Source organism: Hesperophylax consimilis, chromosome 9 (assembly GCF_061612785.1).
Source record: "Hesperophylax consimilis isolate HC1 chromosome 9, BYU_Hcon_1.0, whole genome shotgun sequence".
In the NCBI taxonomy this organism is placed as follows: Eukaryota; Metazoa; Arthropoda; class Insecta; order Trichoptera; family Limnephilidae; genus Hesperophylax; species Hesperophylax consimilis.
Genome location: NC_142844.1, coordinates 27,085,048 through 27,110,762, shown reverse-complemented (window position 1 = coordinate 27,110,762; position 25,715 = coordinate 27,085,048). Strand labels below are relative to the sequence as shown.

General features: G+C 32.8%; 2 protein-coding genes across 3 annotated transcripts in view; one reads left to right on the top strand and one right to left on the bottom strand.

The window, feature by feature from the left end:
• Positions 1 to 3,817, bottom strand: part of LOC149421168 (uncharacterized) — a 37,953-nt gene extending 34,136 nt beyond the window's left edge. Inside the window, exon 1 of the mRNA XM_089635860.1 lies at positions 3,479 to 3,817. Coding sequence (XP_089491986.1) covers positions 3,479 to 3,642 — 164 coding nt within the window. The 5' untranslated portion in view covers positions 3,643 to 3,817. The remainder of the gene's footprint in view (positions 1 to 3,478) is intronic.
• LOC149421167 (uncharacterized) lies at positions 1,142 to 23,739 on the top strand. 2 transcript variants are annotated; one of them, XM_089635855.1, is made up of 8 exons: positions 1,142 to 1,556; positions 7,701 to 7,790; positions 10,042 to 10,182; positions 11,814 to 11,942; positions 16,889 to 17,124; positions 19,003 to 19,163; positions 20,712 to 20,874; positions 21,967 to 23,739. In XM_089635855.1, the coding sequence occupies exons 1-8, from the start codon at positions 1,272 to 1,274 to the stop codon at positions 22,004 to 22,006; spliced, it is 1,245 nt and encodes a 414-aa protein (XP_089491981.1). In that variant the 5' UTR covers positions 1,142 to 1,271; the 3' UTR covers positions 22,007 to 23,739. The 2 variants fall into 2 exon arrangements, with proteins under 2 accessions (XP_089491981.1, XP_089491980.1); XM_089635854.1 differs by lacking the exon at positions 1,142 to 1,556 and adding an exon at positions 4,114 to 4,891.
• Positions 23,740 to 25,715: the final 1,976 nt, after the last annotated feature.

Sequence of the window (25,715 nt, the reverse complement as noted above, 5' to 3'; positions counted from 1 at the left end):
ATCACTCAATAGAACAACGTATCGACGAAAGAAGCATCGAGCAGGCCAGTGATGATATGTTTGGGGAGAGGTCCCGAGATCTCGGGGATTTTGAATTTCAAAGGGAGAAAGGGAGTTTTTGTAAACAATAAGAAATCTGGGGGATTTGTAAGATGAGAATTTTGTGTAATCATGCATTTTGTTCAGAGGCCGTCTGTGTGCGACGTGTTAAAGGCTGATGTGAAGAAACGTGCTTTATATGGAATGGATTGTTTACGAAATATTATGTTGGAATGTTGACATGGGGATTTCCAATGTTTTGATGTAGCTATCTGGCTATCGTCCGGTATATCAGTATTTTGCATTTTAAGCTTGGCTTGAGAGATATTTACGTTTGTCATGTTGTTCTCTGATAGGAGCCATGGCGAGATATACTATAAGTCTAGTGTAACCATTACTAAAAATACTGACATACTGGCTCTACCTTTACTGAGAATCCTTATTTTTCTTTGCACCTTTTGCATTTAATTTTTGTGTACCGACAGTTTTTTTATTATTTTTATCACGACAAGGTATAAATGTTACAAAATAAAAAATTATAGAAAGTAGGTATTAACTATTATTAAATAGTATTGTTTTGCCCAAATTATAGGAAATAAAACAATATTTATAACAGAAAAAAATATTCTAATTATAATTATAAATATATAAAATATATTATAAGTCGTAGTACCGAATTTTTCGAATCTGGGGAGTTTTTACGAAATCGGGGAGTTTTGGCGAAAAAACTGAGGAGATTTATTTTTTCGGTATACCATCACTCCGAGTATAAGGCATATAATACTTTTGCCTATGGTAATAATATTATAATACAAATATTATATGCACGGTCTTGCGGTTAATGTAGATTCCTTACCCTTACCCGCGTATGGGACAATTGAATTATACATGTTTTTTAAACCTTGGAGGTCTAAGTGGACCCAGAAAACATGATAAAAACGACGCATCTGGCTTCACTGAACTGGGTGTTTGACGTTATCATATTTAAGTTCACGAAAGCATTACTACCGCCATCTAGCGAAACAAAAGAAAAGATGTTTTGACAGTTTGAAGAACACCGCTGAGCCCTGCAATAACATTGTTTGACAACAACGTGCTTTTACTCATTGTATTGCAGTTATTGAATTTATTTTAAATTATTCTCATTTGAAATCAGATAACATAAATATAATATAGCACTTTTACATTCGGGTGAAGGTGAAAGTACCCAAAAACTCAACATCATAATTATAATGTCTTCAATAAATAAGAGAAGCCAAACCTGGAAGCATTTTACACAGTTAAATAAAAACCAAGCAAAATGTGAACATTGTCCTGAAGTTATTCTTTATAGTAATGGATCGACAAGTAATTTAGGACGTCACGTTAAGCGCAAACACCCAACAGTGCACGTTGTAAAAAATGAAACTACAAAAAATAAGAATAGTGCCAGTGCCAGAAAGTATGCATCACCCGATAGCGGACCTTCCACTTGTTCAGATCCAGCTAAAGGGAATATTCGTACTGCGCATGTGATCGTGAGTATCGGTAGTCATCATCAGGACAGTATTTATTTTTAGGTCAAGAATAAATCATTGTTAGATGGTTTACAATCATACGACACCGATCGATGAATTGGTTTCGATTCCGTATTCCGTGTCAGGTAAGTAAATCTGTAAATTTTAACTTGTATTATAGGGGTGAGGCGTACTTATTGTACCCAGTAAAAGTACCGGGTGTATTCATGCTGTACGTTGTACTTGCGACAAATCTTCAAAATATCAGGTTCGTAAGTATTTGTAAATATCACAGGCCTTGAAGTGCTTTGTACTTTAAAATACTACTGCCTTCTTACTCTGGTCTGTATAGCGAAAAGGGACAAAGAAGTATTTTTACCTATGGTATTTCTTTAGTGGAGTGGAATGGAAGTACTCTGACACTCCGGATTATCACTCCACGGAAGGGGGAAAAGATAAGTATATTTTGTCGGTTGATGTGATGCGTCGAACTGTAAAATACTGAAGTCTTTTCGCTCAGTCAAATTAGAAAGAAAAATTAGAAAAAGGACAGTAATGCGTATTCAGCCTACGGTAGTACGCGTAATTTACGACGAAGTTTCAGTTCAATCACAGTATCTGTTGAATACGTTTAGCTCGCTACAGGCTGTTTCAAAAATTTACTGAAGTATTTTTGTTAACCCTTAAATGCATACTGTTGCAAAACTGCAACATACCGTTCAAACCACCTTTAACTCTTTGGCGTATACTTAATGCCTGCCGTTTTAGAATTATCAAGTTCACGGTAATATATTTTATCGAGTGGCATCACCTTTTTTTTCAAATTTTTTTGTCAAATGTCACTTTTTCTTTAACAAAAGTGAAGATTCTCGAAAATTGGTTGGAGGTTAGAATTACAGTTTTGTTTTGCTGTTCTTATTTTGATTTTCTTAGGTAAGTAGATACAATAATACAATACTTATATGTAATAACTCGTATTTTTCCGGTACACTTATTAGTTTTGAGAAATTTTTTTAGGTTTTTTATTTTTTTTTCATACGTAAATTGTTCATATTATTTTTTATTAAATACATGGTGCTGTAAACCTGCAACAATTTTTTTAAATCAAATATCATTAAAAAATTACAAAAAAATAAAATTCTTTATATTTCCTTGCATATGCATGTAAATATCTACAAAATATTTTTTTTTCCAGAAAAATTAATAAATCATGCATGGGTTAAGTTAAAATAAATTATACTTTTTTAATTTGAAATATCTGCGAGAAAAACTAGTCCGTGTTCCCGAATTACACAATACAATACATTTTTGAATGGATGTATTTACTCCAAAAGTAGTGCCTATTACCTACTTTATTAGATTATGTAACTTACCTTACACTACGAAAGTACAACCCATAAAAATCAAATTTAAAAGTTTATTTTCAAGTTCTGTGAAAGATTTTTCATGTTCTGTTATTATTTCAGTTATGTCAAGCAACTAGCCTATTATGATATAAAACAGAACTTAAATAGGATTCTCACGGAACCCGAAAATGAAGGTTGAAATTTGATGAATTGTTCGAATTCTGCGAAACAACTAATCCTCAATGTTGTTCATAGAATTATTTCAAAATGTTTGAGAGCGTTTATGATAAATTTTTTAATGAAAGGTGAAAGTGCGGTAGGTATTCTCTCTTTATAACACTGCGCATATTTCTCACTGTAATACAACATGAGATAGCATAACTTTTATCAGATCGTTTCTGGAATTTATATTATATCTCCCAAAAAGAATACGGTTGTTCGTTGTCTATTGAAGACTGAAGAATATCTCTCAAAATTGCCTAAGAGGTTAAGGTCATTTTAACCATGCCTACGCCGTGGTAATAAGTCAAGTTTTTCACTATTCCGACCTTACGCGTAATATTAACGCCGCGATTATAAGGGACGTGTGTAACTTACTGTTGTTCGTCTTCTATTGAGGGATGTTTCCTGTTTAAATGTTTTTTTAAGTTGTTGGTTGCACTTTTGAACGATAATTTTGAATTACAAATATTGCAAGAAGCGAAAAAATTTCCCAAATCCGTGTAATGGTTCCACATGGCACTTGTCTTACGCGCAGACATTTTAAACGTTACACAAACGTATTATAATGGTTATTGTCACTTCACTGTTTTCGATTTATATAAAAAATAAATAGTAAAGTATTTATTTACTTTTAAAACACCCTGTAGCGGGGAGCTAGTAGATACTCAAATTCAACACAAAAGCGATAACGAAAACAGACACGACCACGACACCGCAAACGTTCTTTTCGTACTGAACTATTATACGTACTGATTATACCACTTACCGAAGTCAACTAGAAAACTGAGCACTAAACCATAGACTTCTCGAGAAGTTCCATTTTTCATTCCACGAAAATACCGTAGACAAAAGTTCTGTTTGTCCCTTTTCCTCATTCAACATTCCAGTAAATTAGAGGGAGAAAGCAGCAGTATTCTAAAATTATTAGTTTATTGGCAGTGATAAAAATACACGTCTCTAGAGGTCCTCTACTCTATACTATATATAATCTATATTGTCTATGTCAACGTCCCGCCGCCATCAACTGTCATTGTTGTTGATGTGGAGTGCTTCTTGACTTAAACCTACAATCTGATGCTTCTTGACCTAACCATAATAATAAATCTATCGCGTCGAATAAATTTTATTGTTATTTGAAGTAATAAACTTATATTTTATATCATGTCTCCTAAAAGTCGGAAGACAAGTATATTATGGACGTATTACAAAGCTATACGCGATACACATTATGCCAAGTGCTCATTTTGCTCAGCGCGGATATCTTACAAAACGTCCTCTACTAATTTGAAAAGGCATTTGCAGAGAAAGCATCCCGCGGTGTATTTAAAAATATTCCAACTGATTGAAGAGGAAACCCTTACGGAATCCGTAGACGTGATTGAAGTTGAAGACCCCTTATCCACAGATGAGCTTGATTTACCCAAACCGTTAAAATCTATTGAAGATAATGCGCAGGCCAGGCGATCTTCACTACTTGGGAAGAGATCAAGTAAACTTTGGAACTTTTTCGACGTAGTAAATAACGAAAAGCAGGTGGCCAGATGTAGTCTGTGCGATCTGAAACTTTCTTTTAGGTCGACTAATACCAACTTAAGAAAGCATTTGGATAGAAGGCACCACGAGGAATATAAAACATTAGACTCAACAGAAGCCATTCGAGCTAAACCTAAAGTTAAAAAACCCTCTGCGAAAGCTGCTCTCTTTGATGATAACCCTTTCGACATAGAATTAATGGATTTACCCATGGAGTCTCCTGCGGCCTCCCCACGGAGACATGCAACATCAGTAGTAAGTAGTAGTCCCTTACCGGCCAAACACCATCCACACACTGGCCGCTCATTATATTTTACTTTGAAGCGAGTGCTATTTTACTTTCAAGCGAGCGCGAGTGCTAGTTATATTTTACTTTGAAGCGTGTGTCAGTGCGGTAGCCTATATAATTCTCCAGTGAGGTAATATTATAGCAAATACTAAATAATACGTCCGACTCCAGTAAACTATTATTAGTATTTACTTGTATTGGCTGGCAACTCTGGCCGCTAGAGGTGCTAGTGTACCGTGCTGCATTCCATCAAGATAATGGCGGCAAACAATTATATCTGTATAGTACTGTGTAAGTGGCAGTGATAGGCTTATAACTGTAAATACAAACCTAATAGCTGCTTTAATTTATTTTTTTTGATCAAAAAAGCATGCAGGTAGTATGTAGATTACCTAAAATGTTTTTTTTTAATTTTCGATTTCCATAATTTAATAACCTGAAATAAAGAATGTCAAATCTGTATTTTTTAGATTAATCTTTACTACGAATTGGTTTACATTATGGATACCAAAAAATATGCTTTGGATGAATTGAAGCATTTTCTATTGTTTTGCTTGAGTAGGATTTAAAAAAACATTAGTTGCATTATAAAAAATGTAAGCATGAACTATAAAAATATGCATTTTTTCATTAGAAATGTATCAACGCGTTTAAGAAAGAATCTTTATAAAATACAATTATATGGTTTAAGATTATCTGTGACAATTTCCCTTGGTTAACTTTTTTCTTTCTTATAAAATTATTCACAAAATAAATAAAACATCACTTTTTGTTAAGATCAACCGTTTGTAGACTGCGTTTGCCGAGTGATTTTATGTCTGTTACCTATATTTGTGGTGATATAAGGCATACTAAGAATATACACATTTTTGGCTTGTGAATTCCTCATAAAATGTATGAAAGAAAACCAAACCACAGAAGTTGCGCCACTTGAAGGCGCTAGTTTAGCATTCTGCCACTAGAATGTATGGGAAATGTCAGAAGTTGGAGGTATTATAACTATGTTTTACTTTAAAGCTAGTGTATTGTGTGGAAGTCTATATGATTCTTGAGACACTTTAGACCTGGATGCCGCGGTTTGAAAAGTTCAACAATTCTTTTTGAAAATAACAGATGGCGCCATTTCCGTTTACAACAATCCTAAACTGTACAGTCATTAAGAAAATAATACCATCAGATTATTTATATTGATAAATCATCACTGCATAACATGAATTGTTATTTTTCATTTTTGAATTAGTAAAAATGCTTATGCATTTGCTGATTAACCAATTTATTATTATTATTTATTATTTTTTATCATTCTCACATTGTCATTTATGTTATGAAATATTATATGTATAAAATAATATGTAAACATTAATTTATGTACTCAATACGTCTGTCTCGACACAGGTTTATCATAGTGAGACAGACATCGAAAAAAAACCTGTAAAAAAACTTTATATTGTTAATAAAAAAAATAATAATATTATCTCATCATGGCCGCTAGGACATAATACGATAAAATTTCCTTAGTACGCTTGCACAAATTATTTCAATAACCCTTTGTTTCAACTTAATTACTACAAGACACAACTAATACATCATCTAATACATATACTACATCGGGGAGAAGGTAAAAGATATATTCCTCTTGTTCGCCAGCCTATCCTTGGGATACTATTGAAAAATCATTTTACTGAATATAATTAGCTATTCAGGGGAAATTACTTATGGTAGAGTATGTGCTACTATTATAAATATATATACACATTATCTAGTAAGACGGTACATTATCTGGTACAATAATTTTCAAAAACAAGCAAGTTATTACAAAAATAGAATCAGCTGATGCATGGTGAAAATTTTGCATCGGCGATCAAGAAGTTAGAGTTCCATTTCTTTTTCGATCAAAGTTTAAAATTTCCCACTTTTTAATGTTTTTACACCATGTTTTTCTTAAAAAGGTTGCGCTTCAATCCAAATATGCACAATTTATTTAAATAACCCAACCTAAGATCCTAATAACCTATTTTGTGCTTGTTTTTCCATCTCCCCCGATGTAAATAGTTGTTTCTTGTAATAATTAAGTTGAAAGAGGTGTTTTTTATTTATTTATTTTATATTAGATTCACCAGTTTCCCGCTTGTACTACGAGTTTCCGGACACCCTGTATATATATAAATTACAAACAATACAAAACAAAATGAACCTTTGTCTGTCCAACTGGGAAGGATTCCCGTTTCAGGACAGCCAAATGGTGTCATTTCAATAAAAGGTTTTATTTCAATAATTTGGAAATTTGTGCAATAGTAATAATATTTTGCATAGCTTTTGTGAAAAATCACCTCAAGGCACTGTAAAACGATTAATTAATTATTGACTATTTGAAGAGCATTCCGGGTAATATACATGGGCCATTATAGAGATTTGTCACCATTCAAAGCATACATTGCATTCCGGTAATATACTTGGGCCATTATAGAGAGTTGCCACCATTCAAAGCATACTTTGCATTCCGGTAATATACTTGGGCCATTATAGAGAGTTGCCACCATTCAAAGCATGCTTTGCATTCCGGTAATATACTTGGGCCATTATAGAGAGTTGCCACCATTCAAAGCATACTTTGCATTCCGGTAATATACTTGGGCCATTATAGAGAGTTGCCACCATTCAAAGCATACTTTGCATTCCGGTAATATACTTGGGCCATTATAGAGAGTTGCCACCATTCAAAGCATACATTGCATATTTTTAAGAAATATCATTTATCTACCTTTTTTGTTTTAGGAAAAACGGAAAGTTTATTCAACCCGTTTTGCCTTATCCTGGGATAGTTATCAAACCAGACTGTGCTCAAATTTAAGTACATTGCTCAAGGTATGTTATAAATACAATTATTTTCTTTTTATCTAGATCATTGGTTCCCAATTAGTGGTATGCCTACCCCCAGGGGTACGTGAAGTTGCTTGAAGGGGTACGCATACCCACTGTACGGACATTACAAGGGGTACGCGAGCTTGGGGTACTCAAGTAAAACTAATAGAGAACCACTGATCTAGATGGTTCTGTTGTTGATTCCTGTTATAAATAAAATAAAAGGGTGTTGATCACAGACATATAAATATTAATAGACTAGAAATTAAGGATGAGAGGTAAAATCAACTGTTGAAGAACGAAGAGGGTAAAGCTGACTGTGATTCGTCAATAAATCAATTTGATAGTATATAGGCATCTCGCCTTATAATATCACCATTTAGTTCTTAAAAGTAAAATCTGCTTTTGAATGAATAGACATTTTTACATGGGAGCGCAAATTACTCGCCACGTTATGAACAAATTTGCGAAGTCCAAATTCGGCAAAATAAATAAGGAAGTTGAGTCCATTTTTTTAATTTTTTTTTTACCAATGTTCGCATTCAAACTTAAATACTGGTATTTTTTTTTTTTTTTTAAAGTTTGTTTTCATAATTAAATTAATTCTCAAAGTTTAAATTTTATTAAGCCTGCCAAAACGAGCGGAATCCGAGCGGTAAGAGGCGGGGTGTGGTGTGACGTCATTCGAACTGTGAAAACCACGTCGCTTAAGCATTTTGTATGAAAAAATTTTTAATTCTTCAACAAGGAATTCCAGTAATTTTTTTACCAATGTTAACCGTCTATTAGAATTGATGTTATTAAAAAAAAAGAAAATTGATTAAGATTTCATAGTTAAATTAATATTTTAAGTTAGAATATTTGCTTTTCCCGCCCGGTACGGTATTCCCGTCGATATTTGTTGACGTGCCCCGCGCGAATTCAGGTCCACCGCGCAGAAAAGTAAAGACCAAAAGTAAAATAACGGTTTACAGCCCAGTTCACTGTGAGACTTTTCTGGGCGGCCGGCGGCCTGAAGTGTATCACATGTTATGTGACATGTATAATAATAAAAACTTCTAAGTTATGCAATAAACAACTATTATTATAAAGCACTATACAAATATGTATCTTTAGAAATCCATTTCATATAATAATAATAACAAATACGTACATATATTTGACATACCCAAATAAACGTTTGGCCTATACACCTCTCTCATCTAAACCGACCATCTCTCATGTAATAGAAAGAGATGCACCATAGGTGATCCGTTGTACGTACAAGTCACGACACATGTGACGTCAGAATTCTTTCGACCAATCGTGGAGCGTATACAGTCTATTGCTATTGAATGCTTTTTCAAGAACGTTTAACTAATTCTAAGAATAATAATATAGAAATATATTTATATATTTAGAATCGATATTTTTTGATCTACATGATCATATTTTTTATAAGTCAAAATATTTTTCACTCAACTTCCTTATTTCTTTTATTTTCAGAATCGAATATTTCGTTTACGTATTTAGTTAAGACACTTTTATAAATGTTCATAATTTACTTTCCAGCAACCAACCAGCTTTGTGTTTCGCGTCCAGACGTATCTCGATGTGATAGTATATGTTTCTACAACTGATCCATATTATACGATGTGAATATGCTTAAAATAAAGTAAAATAATGCTTATATATGGAATGTAATACGACAATTGGGTTTATTCTCTTTTTCACATCTATTTTTACAAGTTTTCATACCACAAGCCACCATTTTGCCGTGTTATTTCGTAAAATGAACCGATGATGCCTCGACCATAGTTCGCACAAGAATGATGACGTCACATTTTCTAAATTCACTTGAGGCCATACGCGAGCACAGCCGGCTCCAATGGAACCGGTATGGGGAGTGGGGAATAATACGCTTTTAATCACTTAGGGCAGGTCTACTAATATTCATATGTCTATGGTGTTGATGTAATATTTGACATGTTATCTGCACATGATCTAAGGAGTATTGAACTTCTTTGATATTTAGCACACAAAAGTTACAAATTAAAAATATAGTAATTTAATCATATTTTAATCCCTATCCGTAAATATCAAACATAGTATTGTTGGCACATAGACTTCACATAGTTAAAAAAACTTCTTTGGTGGATTTAGTACCAACTACTCAACACCTACTAAAAAAATTAATTAAAATTGCACACATCTAGAACCAACCAACGTTTTTTTTGACTGCATCTTTTCACTTGTATGAAATTATTGTCCACAGAATGAAGACTTTGTGGACCTGACTCTGGCTGCGGGTGGCCACCTGGTAAAGGTGCACCAGCTCATCGTGGGCATAGCCAGCCCCTACCTCAAGGAGATCATCCGCTCCTCCCCTGCCAGGCACCCCATTATCTTCCTCACTGTAAACAGCTTATACATGTTATGTAGATACTTTTATACTACACATAGACATACAAATTGATAGACTTGCTCTAACATGAAATCTGAGTACCATTTCGACAAGTTGCGGGAAAAACACATAAACATGTTTTTGGCACCAGAGATTCGAGAATAAATAAACTGCGAAATTCGACAGTTGTAAGTTAACCGCTGAAGCGCGCACATTGAAATAACCATTGAAAAGTAAAGTTCGCTGAAAGTAAGGCAACAGTTTGCAGCGCACTCCATTGTGGAACTTTTCTGCGAATGGTTTTAAAACCAAACCGTCTTGAAATCAAAATGCATAGCGATGCTAAAAATGAGTGAAGTGGGTAAATTATAATACATTTGTAAAAGTTTCTATAGTGTACCATAAAATTCAATTTTGAAAACAAGCCCGAGCCTTTGTTCACCTGATTCGGGATTTGTAGTTAAGCTTTTTACGAAGCCAGCAATTTGCGTACCATTGTAAAAAGGACTAGTAATTCGTAAGCAGATTTTATTTCACATTAAATGGTGATATTACAATGCGAATTGCCTGTATACTGTGAGATTAGTTTATTGACAAATTACAGAGAGTGAGACGGTCACGCCCCCTTCCCGCTCCCCGCAACTTGGTTTGTTCCCCTTTTTTCTTGATGGGCTAATCAGTCTATCAATTCAGATGTCTATGATATTACAACTATGTATTACTTTTTGTAAACTTAAATTGTGGGCCAATGTTTGTTGTAGATATATTTATGAAGGCTGTCCGGGGGTAAAGTGCGCTAACTTCGGGAGGTGATTCTACATGATGGTGGAAGTAAAAAAGATAAATAACTTTTTTCAAAATTCCAAACTATATTTTCCCATACAAAAATATTTTTCCATAGAAGAATATTTATTTTCCCACACAAACAATTCAACTTTATAACCTAAAAACTACCTTAATAAATTGGAATTTCTAAAAAGACTATTTTTTACTTATCTATCTATTTTTTACTTCTAAAATCATGTAGAATCATCCCCCAAAGTTAGCGCACTTTACCCCCGGACACTATGTATATGTATATACATACTTGATTCTTCCAATGAAATAGGCTCCAGTAAGGAATCCAGTGAAAAATATTATGACTGGAGTTCCTGATTTGGACTAACTTTGGAACCTAGCTAATCCATTGATGTATTATACTAGATTAGCCCTGTCTAGTTAAATTCATTTTAAAAATAACGCCACGTAGCGTACGTCACAAATATAGAGATGAACTTAACAACCCAACTCTGTTTAAACTCCTTGTACAATCGTTCAAACTCGTAAGCGAAACCACGGAGAATTTGTTGTCAGAGGTGTTGTAATATGGACATAATTCAAATTTAAATATTTGGAACTCGGTTATTTTTGTGATTGAAAAAATGAACTTGCCCAGCATAGCTGAGAAGCAAAATAGAGCAACAAAAGGTAAAACGCAATGCACAGTGCCCATTTCGCATTGCGACATAATGCGTGGGCCTTTTCATAAATGTGCATGTGAACCAAACCAAAATTGTGTTGGGGTTATTTTTAAATGAATATGCCGTGTCTAGTCTAATTTAGTCTATGAGCTAATCACATAATATATTTGGGTAATATTTCAGAATGTATCCTATACGACCCTGAAGAACTTGTTGCAGTATGTGTACACCGGGCAAGTGGACATTACTGAGGAAGAACTGGAACCTTTCTTTGCAGCTGCCAAAGCCTTACAGATCCAAGGAATCGATACTGTGAGCTGCAATTTGCATTATTGTATAGTTTATATAAAATTTTGTAAAAGTATTTTATCTGGAATCTAGAACATAGTTCTGTAAATTTGCTTGTTTTTCATGTATCCTTTATTTAATTAACTTTTTCGCCGCTACGCGCATCAATTCATGCGAAAATAATTTGTACCCCCAGCGCTACGCGCATCATATCATGCGTTTGACTTTAGCGGCTGTATACTACGTAAATACGCGACGAATTTAGCAGATAACTGAACCAAAAAATAGTTCAATCCTTTATCTTACTGACATCTTGCGTTTGCTGGTTAGAATATATTAAATTGTTTATATAAAACATTGTGAAGGCCATGATTCGTTAAATCTTCATTCAGTCATTTGAATGTCGCGCCGCTGAACCGTTGTGTCATCCATAGTATTTCTTAGGTGATCCAATCTGCTTTGATGGACTTATGCGTCGATGTAAAATATTGACCGATTTCTATTTTGCGAATCTTTTTAAGTATTTTATTTTTCTGTGGTACATTAGTTTGTTTGTGAAATGAAGTGAAGTGACGTGTTTTAAAAATAGTTATTTTACTCAAGACTTTTTGATTGACTTTCTTTTGTGATTTTATTTCTAAATTTAGTGGACAACCTAAATTGTAATATATCTGTCTATATTTATAGGCTTACCGTTTATTTATCAAAATTGAACTCCCTTAAAAATGGCAAGCCGCAGTCTTACGGAAGACGAAATTTATGAAACATTTTTGGACATTGACTCTGATTTAGAAATAAGTGAAGATGATCAAGATATACCAACTACTGAAGAAGTTAGTGACAGTGAAATAAACGCCCCCGGGACAAGCCAAGATCATGACTCTCGTACACCTAACTTAGACTATACCGTAAATGCAGACTGCTTTTCTTCTTGGACCTCTGGTCCATTAATTCCAATAGTTCATGAATTTGATGATTTTGTGTCAGGTTTTGATCCAGCCACTTTAATTTCCTGTAATTCATCGGAAATTGACTTTTTTGAATACTTCTTGAACAAAGAAATAGTGACAAAAATTGTGATTGAAACTAATCGACATTAAAAAGCCACCATATCAAAACAAGAACCTTCCCAAAAATCCAGACTTCGTTAATGGGTTGACACATCTGTCGAAGAAATGTACATTTTTTTGCACTGTTAATGTTAATGTCTAGAAACCGACATCTTACTATCGAAGAACACTGGTCCACTAACCCATTGCTCGCTAGGATCGTTACGAAATTATATTGCGAATGTTACACTTCTCAAACCCCGACACACAAATTCCTGGTGACCGACTTTACAAAATTAAAATCCTAACTGACCATACCCGAAAATTGTTCAAAAATACTTTGATACCTTATGAAAATTTACGCATCGATGAGAGCATAATTGTTTTCAAAGGGCGTTTAATTTTCAAACAATATATACTATCCAAACGTCACCGGTTTGGAATTAAAATGTTTGTATTGTGTGAGGTGAAGACGGGTTTTATATTAGACTTCATTATTTATTGTGGCGAAGGGACTGACATAACTGACTCTGAATGTCTCGGGGTTTCGGGGGCTGTAGTAACGACACGACTTCAAGATTATTTAAATAAAGGACATAATCTTTTAATTGATAATTGCATGTGGTACGGTGCGGAAGACACGAAAAGACATGGCAAAATTTAATAAACTTAAAAAGGGTGAAATGAAAGCACAGCATCGTGGACCTCTGTTGGCTTTAAAGTGGTGCGATAAAAGAGAAGTTCACATGCTAACAACCTTACATGACGACTCCATGGACATGACGGGAAAAGTTGATTGGAAAACTCGTTAACCAATTATGAAACCCAAGTGCGTTCTAGACTATAATAAGTGTATGGGTTCTGTTGACAAAGTGGACTTGATGTTAAGTAGTATTAATTGCCTGCGAAAAACAATTAAGTGGTATAAAAAAGTGGCCTTTCATATTATTGGTCTATATTTATTGAACTCTCATATAGCTTTTAAATCAATTACAAATAAAAATGTCAGTTTAGCAGATTTCCAATTAGCCGTAATACGATAATTGTTGCTGAGGCATTAGCAAAACATATGCCCCACCCAATAAAGGGAAATAATTCTCAAAAACTTCACAGAGCCTGCCGAGTGTGCGCCATTTCTAAAAAAAGGAAAATGTCCCAGTATAAATGCCCAGAGTGTGATGTGACATTGTGTGTGTGGCCATGTTTTAGAAACTACCACGAAAAACAAAAGTTATAAATATTTCTCCTCGTGTTAACTTTTTATTAAAACTTTATTTGTTAGTAGATATAATAATAAAAATAATTCTGTCTTGATGATATCGGCGCAGTGGTCCAAATCCCATCAGACCGGGTAAGTAATTACTATAAACAATAAAGCAGTGTGCATGCGTATGGCGACAGTTCTTGTGGATTTCTTGTGATGGGTCACTGTTTATAATATTATATCTGTATCCTGTGGTTTAGTGTTTATTTATGTGTTTCAACAAACTTCAAGAGCATTAATAAAGCTTTTAAGATAAGCAAATCGTAAATCTGTCAAAAAATAAGAGATTTATAGCTGTTTAAAGTGGTAGGTTTTGATTTTCAAAGTGAGTACCGCGTACGAGTGTAATTTTCGGTACATTTGATCGCGGTGAAAAGGTTAAAAATGATGTTATTGTTCTTTCATCTTTATCCTGATTTTGTGATGACTAATCCGGGTCCTAGCGAATAGACTATGATTCAGAATCGAAACAATGCAATGATTTCTTTTCGCTTTCGGTTATGCATTTTATCCTTTGACCAATCTTATTTCTTCAAATACCATTCTGTTTATTTAAAAAAAAAACAAATAAAATTTTTGTTATGTTTTTATTTACTTTTTGGCCGTGTATTTACACGGAACATTACTGATTTTGTCGTGTATCGCATTCAATTGCTCTGTTCTAATTATTTGCAATATTATTGACTTAATTTTTATGTTTTAAATTAACCACTTAATGCTAGGGTTTTTTTAGTAAAAAGTGTTTTAAAAAAATCAGGTTAAATTAAACGATGCATTCATACCAGAGATGTGCAAAATGGGTATCAAAAACCATTTGAAATGCAAAATGGAAATGGGTCAAAAATTTTCCATTTGAAAATGCAAAATGCAAAATGGTTTTTAGAAAAGCATTTCAAATGCAAAATACCTATTTTCAAAATGCATTGAAAATGCAAAATGGTTTCTCAGGTCAACAATTAAAATAATTATTTATTTATTTTATTACACGCCCTAGTGGGCTTTTCTTTAAAAAAATATAAGCATTTTGTATCAGAGTAAACACTTAAAAATTAATACAATAAAGAAGAATGTAAACATAATGGCAAAAATAAATCCTCACGCATATAATTGAATTTAAAAGATTCAACAAAACAAAATAGTAGAAGCGGAGAAGTTATATGGGTACATAGGTCTATTTGTGTCTAGAAGAATAAAAGTGATAGAATATACAACATTTATACTGATTAGTTTTCAAATGAAATATAACACCCAGATCAGAATATTTGTTTCCGAGATTGTGAAGTCTCGGAATCGGAGAATTTTGGTAAGCTAGTGTCCTGGTGTTATTGAAGTAAAAAGGTAAGAAATGTCGCCATGATTTTTTGGGAACATGGATATTGATACATTGAAGTAATTCGGGACAGTCAATTTTAAAATGTAGTATTCTTTGTAACAGTATTAAATCTGTGCTTATTCTTCTTTCCGAAAGTTTCAATAGAGACATTTTATCCAAGAGGTAATTGTAATTTATGTTTTGTAAAGGAATATGCAATTTATAATTTATAAACTTTAGAAACTTCCGTTGAATCTTTTCAATGTTATCTGAATGAATATTAAAAAATGGAGACCATAACGTAGAGTTATACTCAAGTTGGCATCTGACAAGGGTTTTATATAACATAATAAATGTTCCTAAATTATTGAAATCTTTTGCAGCTCTCAAAACAAAGCCGAGAGTCTTTAGGGCCTTGTTGATAATATTATTAATATGACATACAAAGGTGAGTTTACTGTCGAACATAATGCCTAGATCAATAATTTTATTAACACAAATTAAATTTTCATCATTTAATGAATATTGAAAAAAATAGGATTACTTATTTATATAATTATAGAATTTTTAAACAATTTTGTCATTTAATAATGGACATCAATGTAGAAAAAACATATTACATGATGGTAAATCCAAAAACACCACGACTACAGATTATGAAACCACAAAAAATTTGCGCGGGACTAATGTTGCCAACGTAAAAACATGAAACTGCTATCCAACATTTAATATTACAGCGTCATGGCCCCATGTTCAGTATTTGAATCAGTATTTTTTGTAACGGTATCACTCAATTGCCAGGGCTCCTACCAGGGAGCAACTTGACAAATGTAAATTATCTCTCATAGCGAGGTTGAGGACCGACTGATATTTGGGGCTTATGAAAAAAAATGAGTGGAGATAGTAGGAAGAATGTTGCAAAAAAGCATTTAAAATGGAAAATGCATTGAGAAAAGCATTTAAAATGCAAAATGGTTTTTAGAAAAGCATTTAAAATACAAAATGGAAAATACCCATTTTGCATTTTGCATTTCCATTTGAAATGGATTTATTTGAAATAAAGCACATCTCTGATTCATACATACACGAAAATGTGAAAATAATATAGTAAAAACAAAATAGCAGCTCAAAAACACAACCGATTTCTGAGGCAAACTGCAAGCAAATTCAAACTGCTTAAAATACATTGCTAACTTTTGACAAGCCTTACTCGTGTTAGCTAAAAATAGAAACCGGCGAGGCTAGCAGAAATTGCACATTTAGCGCGCGAGCGTGACTCGTTCAAAAGCATTAATAATATTAGAATAGGTTGATTAATTACATATTATTTTGTTTGTGCTTTCAGGACATAGACACGGACATCCTAAAGTTGCAGGCAGATGAACAGGTTAATGACATGGAGAAGTTTCCACAGGAAGAAAACGAAACGATCGCCGAAGAAGATGAGATCCCCGACGGCGACGACTTTGATGAATCCCAATTCCTTATCATGCCGAGATCAGCCACGACCCGGGCAACCACTAAACAGGACACCGAGAAAACTACTGCCAAACACCATCAGACGCGCCGCATTTCACAAAAGTAAATTAAAATCTGTAACTTATAAGACCATTTTACAAATAATTCTAAATAGATATATTACTAGGCTCATACTTTCTCCTGGAGGCCAAAACGCACCTATAGTTTACTAGCGCCGTAAGGTTTCAGAAGTATAATATAAGCTTTGTAAAAGCCCCGAAAAAGGGCGTTAATTAATAAATAAATATTTGTATCTTCACGTAACACTAATAAATAAATAGTAATAAAGAAATAAATTATTTAGAAAGTATACACGATTTGTGCGTACTAGTCACATATACTTCCTACCCTCGATTAGTGCGCGCGTATTTTGAATGTATACAAGGTCAAAACGCACCCATAGTGTACTAGTACTGTATGGTTTCAGAAGTACATAAAGAAATAAATACACACTGCATACTTTCAAAATGTGATTAATGGTGCTGTATTAATCACTTTCTCGCTCGTAATATCTACATAGATAAAGAAACTCAACATATGAATCTATTTTGTATTAAATATAAAATAGGTTTGTAGATTTTTTAGGGTATAGGTTTGTAAGGTTTATTTGAACACATTAGCTAGATATTATGCAATCACTTTGGCTGTAACAAATTAATCCTTGAGGCAATTAAATTTATTTAGAAATCAACATCTAAAATCTGTAACCTACTCACACAATTACTCCCGCAATGGTACTGATATAGCGTGTGTTGGGTTAACATCTAGGCGTATGTTTTTAGAAAATATACACGATTCCTGCCTAATAACACAGTATACTTTCCAACACTGCGACTTGCAATTTAGATTTGACTTCTGCGTTTTGACAATGTATACTTTCAAAATACACCGAGCGACACATAAGCTAGACAAGGGTGAACAAGCATCTAGTGGTAGTTGAACATTTATAAAATGGTCTAAATATATTATTATAGTCACAATACAACTGATTTCATACACTTGATTTTGCTCTTTTGACAAATTAATTATTTATTTGCAAGTTGGGTGCTTTGTGCGCTGTGTGGATGTCAAGATGAAGCTATTGTAATGTCTTTATAACATAAATATTACTTTGAATTTGGATGGCCAAGTATTAGTTAATGGACTGTAACTAACACTATCTCAAGTAACAAGTGATGAAGAAGAGCCATTGGACTGTAACTAACACTATCTCAAGTAACAAGTGATGAAGAAGAGCCATTGGACTGTAACTAACACTATCTCTAGTGGTGATGAAGAAGAGCCATTGGACTGCAACTAACACTATCTCTAGTGGTGATGAAGAAGAGCCATTGGACTGTAACTAACACTATCTCGAGTGGTAATGAAGAAGAGCCATTGGATTGTAACTAACACTATCTCTAGTGGTGATGAAGAAGAGCCATTGGACTGTAACAAACACTTTCTCTAGTGGTGATGAAGAAGAGCCATTAGACTGTAACTAACACTATCTCTAGTGGTGATGAAGAAGAGCCATTGGACTGTAACCAACACTATCTCGAGTGGTGATGAAGAAGAGCCATTGGACTGTAACTAACACTATCTCGAGTAACAAGTGATGAAGAAGAGCCATTGGACTGTAACTAACACTATCTCGAGTGGTGATGAAGAAGAGCCATTGGACTGTAACTAACATTATCTCGAGTGGTGATGAAGAAGAGCCATTGGACTGTAACTAACACTATCTCGAGTGGTGATGAAGAAGAGCTATTGGATTGTAACTATGTAACACTATTTCGAGTAACAGGTGATGAAGAAGATCCTTTGGAGAACTGTTCACACTTTTTATAGTCCTTTTTTTAGAAGTATAGTTTTTACAGTTTTTTGTGCCCCTTTGGTGAAGAATATATAGCATTATAGAGAAATATGAATATATTTGTTCACACAAATTTAATCCCTCAGCCCTCCAGAAGAAACGGAGTCAGGAGACCTGGGGGACGTGATGATGGATGAGGACATGGTGATTGTAGCTTCCGAGGATTTAAGTGGTGATGGAGACTCTACAGATTTCTTTGAAGTATCCCGAAATGATGACCCTGACCCTGTGAAAACCCCTAATAAAAGTAAGATTTCCTCACATATTTTAAACACAGCAAGTATCACCTTGCAAGAAAGAAACAAGTCAAAATAAACTCTGATCTGAGTAACTCAATCTGTATTTTTTTTTCAAATTCAGAGTGCGTTATGTTGACCTTGCTTCAATTAAATTACATACCACATCTATTTATATAATGAAGAGTGTCTGCAGCGGGAGGCGTTCGGTGGCGGCTCCTGCCGGCCTGCTTTTGTTTTTTTATGCAAATCTAAAGTTTTATTCCGAGTTTGAAAGAAACAAGAGGAAAATTACTGTCTACATTTTGATTTTAAAAACTTTGTAATGCCGGGGACTTCAGCTAGTATTTTGTATAACTTTCACCTATAGCAATCACTCTGCGGTTAGACATTATAATTTTTATAAAAAAATATTGAAAATAAAGTGGTTTTAAATTGGTATGTAATAAGGTGGTTTTGATCAATATATTTTATTACGTCGGTTAATTAAAATTTTCATGGCAACTTTTCACACCGATCTCATAACTCACCCCCTTCTTTCTGTTACAATCAGACACATTTAAATGTAATTTTCAACGTTAATAAATTGTAAAAAACTTATATATTTACCAGACAAATTACATGTCACATTTGTAAATTGCAATGTTTAGGCTAATATTTGCTGCAAAAACCAATCTGTTAACAGACATAATTATTGTATTTAAAATGTACCCCACCTTTCACTAAAGTTATAAGGATGGGTTGTTTCACAGAATTTGAACAATTCATCAAATTTCAAAGTTAATATTCAAGTCCTGTTACTATCCATGTATGTACTGTGAAACAACCGGCCCATGATGAATTAATAACAGAACTTAAATAGAATGTTCACAGAACTTTAATTTTAACTTTGAAATTTGATGAATTGTTCGAATTCTGTGAAACAATGTGTGCTTAGGATTGTAGGATTAGTCATACTCTTTTACTAATAGGTAAATTAATTCCAATTTTACTACTACATACATAATATGTATATGTATGTAAGTAGGTACATTAGTTCTAATTTTACTACTAGATATATAATATGCATATGTAAGTAGGTACATTAGTTCCAATTTTATTACTACATACGTAATATGTATATGTAAGTAGGTTTTTTTTACTACTACATATGTAATTAGTTCTAATTTTGAAAATTTCACACACAAAATTTATATTGTCCAGTGATGTTTATCCTTTTATAATATGTATATATATATGTAATTTTTGTGGTTGTATAGATACATAATGTCAAATCAAAGAGTTTGCCAATCTGAAAGTTATTTGGAAACAAAAGATAATAAACTCTTCTATGCATGTATATGCTATTTTCAACGGTAACCGAATAAAACCGCACAGTGACAAAACAGAGCATGATAATAGAATGGGTTAATTTGCTTTAAGTTATATTTGCTGTAATTTTGTTCTTTTTCTTCAATTTTAACACATGGTACCAAGATGTTTAGAAGAAATTTTTAACTTGTTGAAGAATCTCTTGTATGGACATTTGACTTTAATCGCATTGTATTTTTTAAATTCAGATGTTGACAATGTTACCGTCCAGACCATGATCCTGAACAACTACAAGTATTCCCTGACCAGCACCAGTACAGATGGCGGAGTGAGGAAATGGCGGTGTATAGACTATTTGAAACACGGTTGTCAGGCCAGAACCATCACCAACGCCAACACTGTTGTTAAAAGGTAATCAATCTTTTGTCACATTTTTTTATGCCATATAAAATGTACCCGTGATTGAGTTCAGCTTTGGTGTGGAGCCCCTAATTACCAGAGACACTCTCGACTATTGGCCAAGTTCTTATTCTCTTATCTTATTATAGATTGCGTTGTAAAGGTTAACAGACAGATTGCTGTCTTTAGAACATACAAGTCAGGTGGGAACGTTGAGCTTGTTCTACTGATATTTCAGTGGGCGTTGCCAAGAAGAACTAGCATTATCATCCCTTCAGCGCTGGTGTACAGCCGCTAGACACATGAGAATTGTATATGATTAAAAGTCATGAGTTCAATCGCTTGGCTATGAAATATTTTGATGATTTTATTTTTCCTCCCTCCTTCAACGCAGGCCTCTTTAAGATCCAGGTTAACTCCTTGCTTTCCTTATTGACCCTCCACACAGCATTTCCAAAGATAAACACAAATTAAATAATGGACATTGAGTTTATCGACACTATTTTTTGTTGTATGCTTACCAAACACATTGCTTTTGAAAATTCCAATATTTGAATCCTTTTCTATACAAAAGCCAAAGCTCATGTGCCGTGATGACTCGTGAATTTTTGTGTTATTATTGAAAAACACCACATTGTATTGTTCTTTAAATGAATAATTTGTATATTTTGTCATATAAAGAACAATACAATGTGTTACAATACAACATGGATATTTTGTCATTAAAAGAACAACACCACATTGTATTGTTTTTTTAAATTACTAATTTATATATTTTGTCATTTAAAGAACAACACTACATTATATTGTTCTTTCAATGACTAATTTGTATATTTCATCATTTAAAGAATAACACCACATTGTATTGTTCTTTAAATTACCAATTTGTATATTTTGTCATTTAAAGAACAATACCACATTGTAGTGTTCTTTAAATGACCAATTTGTATATTTCATCATTTAAAGAAAACACCACATTGTATTGTTCTTTAAATTACCAATTTGTATATTTTGTCATTTAAAGAATAACACCACATCGTCTTGTTCTTTATATGACTAATTTGTTTATTTTGAAACTTACTTATTTTTTTATTTTATTTCCAGATCTCGATCCCATAATCATCCATTCAATGACAAATTATAAGGAACTACTCATTAGGTTCATTTCTACCAAATCTGAACCCAATGTGACATTATAATTGTGACCATTGGTATCAAAACTGGTCAACTCCACTTTAGGTGAATTTTCAGGAAACACCAAAACAAGTGCTGGATTTGACTATTTTTCATACCACAGCCGCTTTTTAAACCGGTTTCTCTTACAAAATATGCGGATATGACTGCTTTTGAAAAATAAGAACTGTTCTTTTGTTAATAATGAACACAGTTCAATAGTTAGTTTATTTTTTTTTAATTTTGGATCTGACCAGTTTTGATACCAAACAACTCAATTGTAGAGTTATTAGGCTCCGGAGTTATCCGTATCAAGAACTCAGCAGCCTACTAAATGGCTTTTGTTAACAGAATCTATCCTAACCTGTTGTAATTATAATGATAATTTATTGTCTGTTATTTTGAACAATCTTGCAAAAGCTTTAAGAGCTACATAAGTAGACCTGAAGCTAATAAGAAAGGAAGACAGACAGTGGATGTAGGTATTATCAGAAGAAGTGCCTTGCCGATGAAGCCGTGTTAGATATGAAAACATTTTATTTTAATCTTCGAGTTATTTGTGTATATAGTCAAACTCTCTTAAAACGTTTTTCCGAGGACCGGGAAAAAACTTCCTGTGCCTATATTATTTGAAAACCTTATACAAGAGTTCAAAATTAGTTTTTTAATTATTATTTTTTTTCTTAACCTCTCAGACAAAGACTTTTATTTACTATGTGTTCCTTTGAGAACTGTCAAAACGTGATAATTTTTGTGTTATTTACGAGTTTTGCTAAAAGCTTCATAACTCACGTTTTGGGAAACGTAGCCTCATTCTAAAAAATGTTTTGGAAAGCTTATGAAATCCACTATCGCATTGTGTTGTTATACGTAAATATTTGCGTTTCTAAATATACATTTTATGAAAACGTCAAAAATATGTAAAAATCGCTTACCATTATTTCAAAGCCGTGAAAAATGTACTTTTTTCTGAGTATCATAAAGAAATAACACTTTATATATTGAAGAAATATAATTAAAAACTATTAGTCACCTCAAAATATTAACCGTCCAAACTAAAATATTTTTAATAAATTATTTAGAAACGCAATAAATTATGAACGAACAAGATGACAGATTCAATCGGCTTAGATAATGCACCTCTACGTTCCATAGATATTCTTGAATACAGACGCGTAGCCTTATTCATTATCGATACTCTGTTTTTTAAATCATGGCAATCCGTATACTAGTGATGGAAATAAATCGATTTTTGTAAAATCTCGCGCCTTTACGTGAAAAGACGTTCTAATGTCTTGACCGCTATTATCATATTTATGTCTTTTGACGTTCTAATGTTCTGAGTGGTTAAGGGTTGAAAAATCTGAATTTCTTAAGTCGAGTAAGAAAACTTCTAACATGTAAGTTTAATGTATGTATTGGTTTTTGTTAACGTCTGTTGAATTATTTTTGTAGGGTTGTAACAATACTCTTTTGTCAATACAACTAGTACCCTATGATTCCATACAAAATTACTGTTTATTGATTATGAAAGATTCAATTCTGTTTTTAACACATAAAAATAAAACATTACAGTGAAATCCATTTTTAGAATTCCTTTAATTCCTTTTGTTAACAAAATCAATTGATTTAAATGTGAACATGAAAAAAATTATCTTTGAATACTTGTTATCGGCATTGGTGAATCTGATATATATTGGTTTTGTTACATCCCTAATTTTTTGTTTGCTTTTTTTATGTCAATAAATATGTTTGTGGAAATATGTAATGATGTCTAATTTGAAATAGGTGTAAAAAGTTAATTTAAAAATAATAAAAGGAATTTAAAAAAAAAAAACAAATGATTTATTTATGTAGGTAGGCACTAGAAATTAGAAGATCTTGTAGATTATTCTGTATCTTTTGCGTTATGTAAATCGGCGTTAAATCAGTCGCGTGTAATTACACCATCAGAACTTTTCGATGTATTGATCCTCGTATTGATCCACCTTCATCAGAACTCCTGTTATGTAAGCTACATGCGACTGATTTAACACAGACTAACCAACGTTAGGTTAGCGGAGAATATACAGAATCACCCTGCTGTTTGTATAAATAACCTTTTCTGCACAAAATTTCTAGGACAATACAACTGATTTCAGCTTTGCAGCACAATTTCTATCATGAGCGATGGGGCCTATTGATATTAGGTACCTACCTAATTATAAAAAGAGTAATTATTTAAAAAGCCATAGATGTTAGGTAGGTATCAAATTAAATATAAAAATTGTAATCATTTTAAGCCATTGAAATTAGGTACTTAATTTAATAAAAAAATAGTAATACTTTTAAAAAGTCATTGGGTGCTTGATGGTTGGGAGATGTATGATAATAATTACATTTTTCTTTGGGCAAGCAGATTTACGTACATCCTTTGCCTTATTTTCAACAGTTTTTTCTTACTATACTTTTATTTTCGCATGTAAGAAAGAGCTGCAGAATTATTTTGATAAAGAATTTACGTTTTATGCATTTTTGTGGCATTGCCATAGGAATTATAAGATCGTTCATCTGTACCTAATCTAATAAAAAAGAGAATAATTTAAAAAATTCATTGAAATTAGGCACCTTATTATTATTAGCACTGAACATAAAATCCCTAGATGTGTGATCTATACTAATTTGAAAGAAAACTGATGTCACCAAATTACATAAGAATTTTTGGCTGCTGACAGGCCAGTGAAATTGATTGTCTTTTGAACATATACAAATACATTAACAATACGCTTCTATCAGTTTAGGTATTCTGTGATTATTATGTACACACTTCTGTTCCAGAACCCAGAAATTAAATTATGGTTAAAAATTGAAAGAAAAAAATCAAGTTTTTTACTATAACACATCTATTTTTTTTATTAATAGTTGCTTTGGCTGAGGATTGAACATTCCTCCCCAGGGACAGACTAAAATTAGTGAACCGCGCTATCACTTAAGCCAAATCCTAATGGATGGTATCGGGATTTATTTCGTATACTTACTGTAATTTTTTATAATGTCTTCCAATTTCAAAGAAATGTGTGTTTGTGTTGTTAAACGAGTCAATCTGCCGAGTTTCAGCTCGATCGGATGTCTGGAAGTGGATTCATTTCCACTTCCGAGAATTTCATTGATTCATTCGTTCATTTATTTATTCATTGATTAATTTATTCATTAATTAATTTATTCCTTCATTCATTTATTTATTCTTTCATTTATTCATTCATTTAATTATCATTCATTTATTTATTAATTCATTCATTTATTTATTCATTCATTTATTTATTCATTTCTGTATTCATTAATTAATTTCTGTATTCATTCATTCATTTATTTATTCATTCATTTATTTATTCATTTCTGTATTCATTAATTAATTTCTGTATTCATTCATTCATTTAATTATTCATTCATTCATTTAATTATTTATTCATTTATTTTTATTTATTTATTTAATTATTCATTTATTTATTGATTTATTCATTCATTCATGAAAAAAATCGAAATTCAAACAGATGTATTTAAAAAGGATTGTAAGTACTTTAACAAGATAATTAAAAAGATAAGTTGTGCATTATAGGTCGCTCAATTAGAGTTGACCCAGAGAACACAAACTTAAGATTGTGAGTATTGGTGCATATGCATTCACTTCTGACACTGATGTC

Coding starts and splice junctions, on each gene's coding strand:
- LOC149421167 (XM_089635854.1), top strand. CDS start 4,265: ATGTCTCCTAAAAGTCGGAAGACAAGTATATTATGGACGTATTACAAA. Junction 19,164..20,711: donor TGTGAAAACCCCTAATAAAA/GTAAGATTTCCT, acceptor TTTTAAATTCAG/ATGTTGACAATGTTACCGTC. Junction 20,875..21,966: donor GCCAACACTGTTGTTAAAAG/GTAATCAATCTT, acceptor TTTTATTTCCAG/ATCTCGATCCCATAATCATC.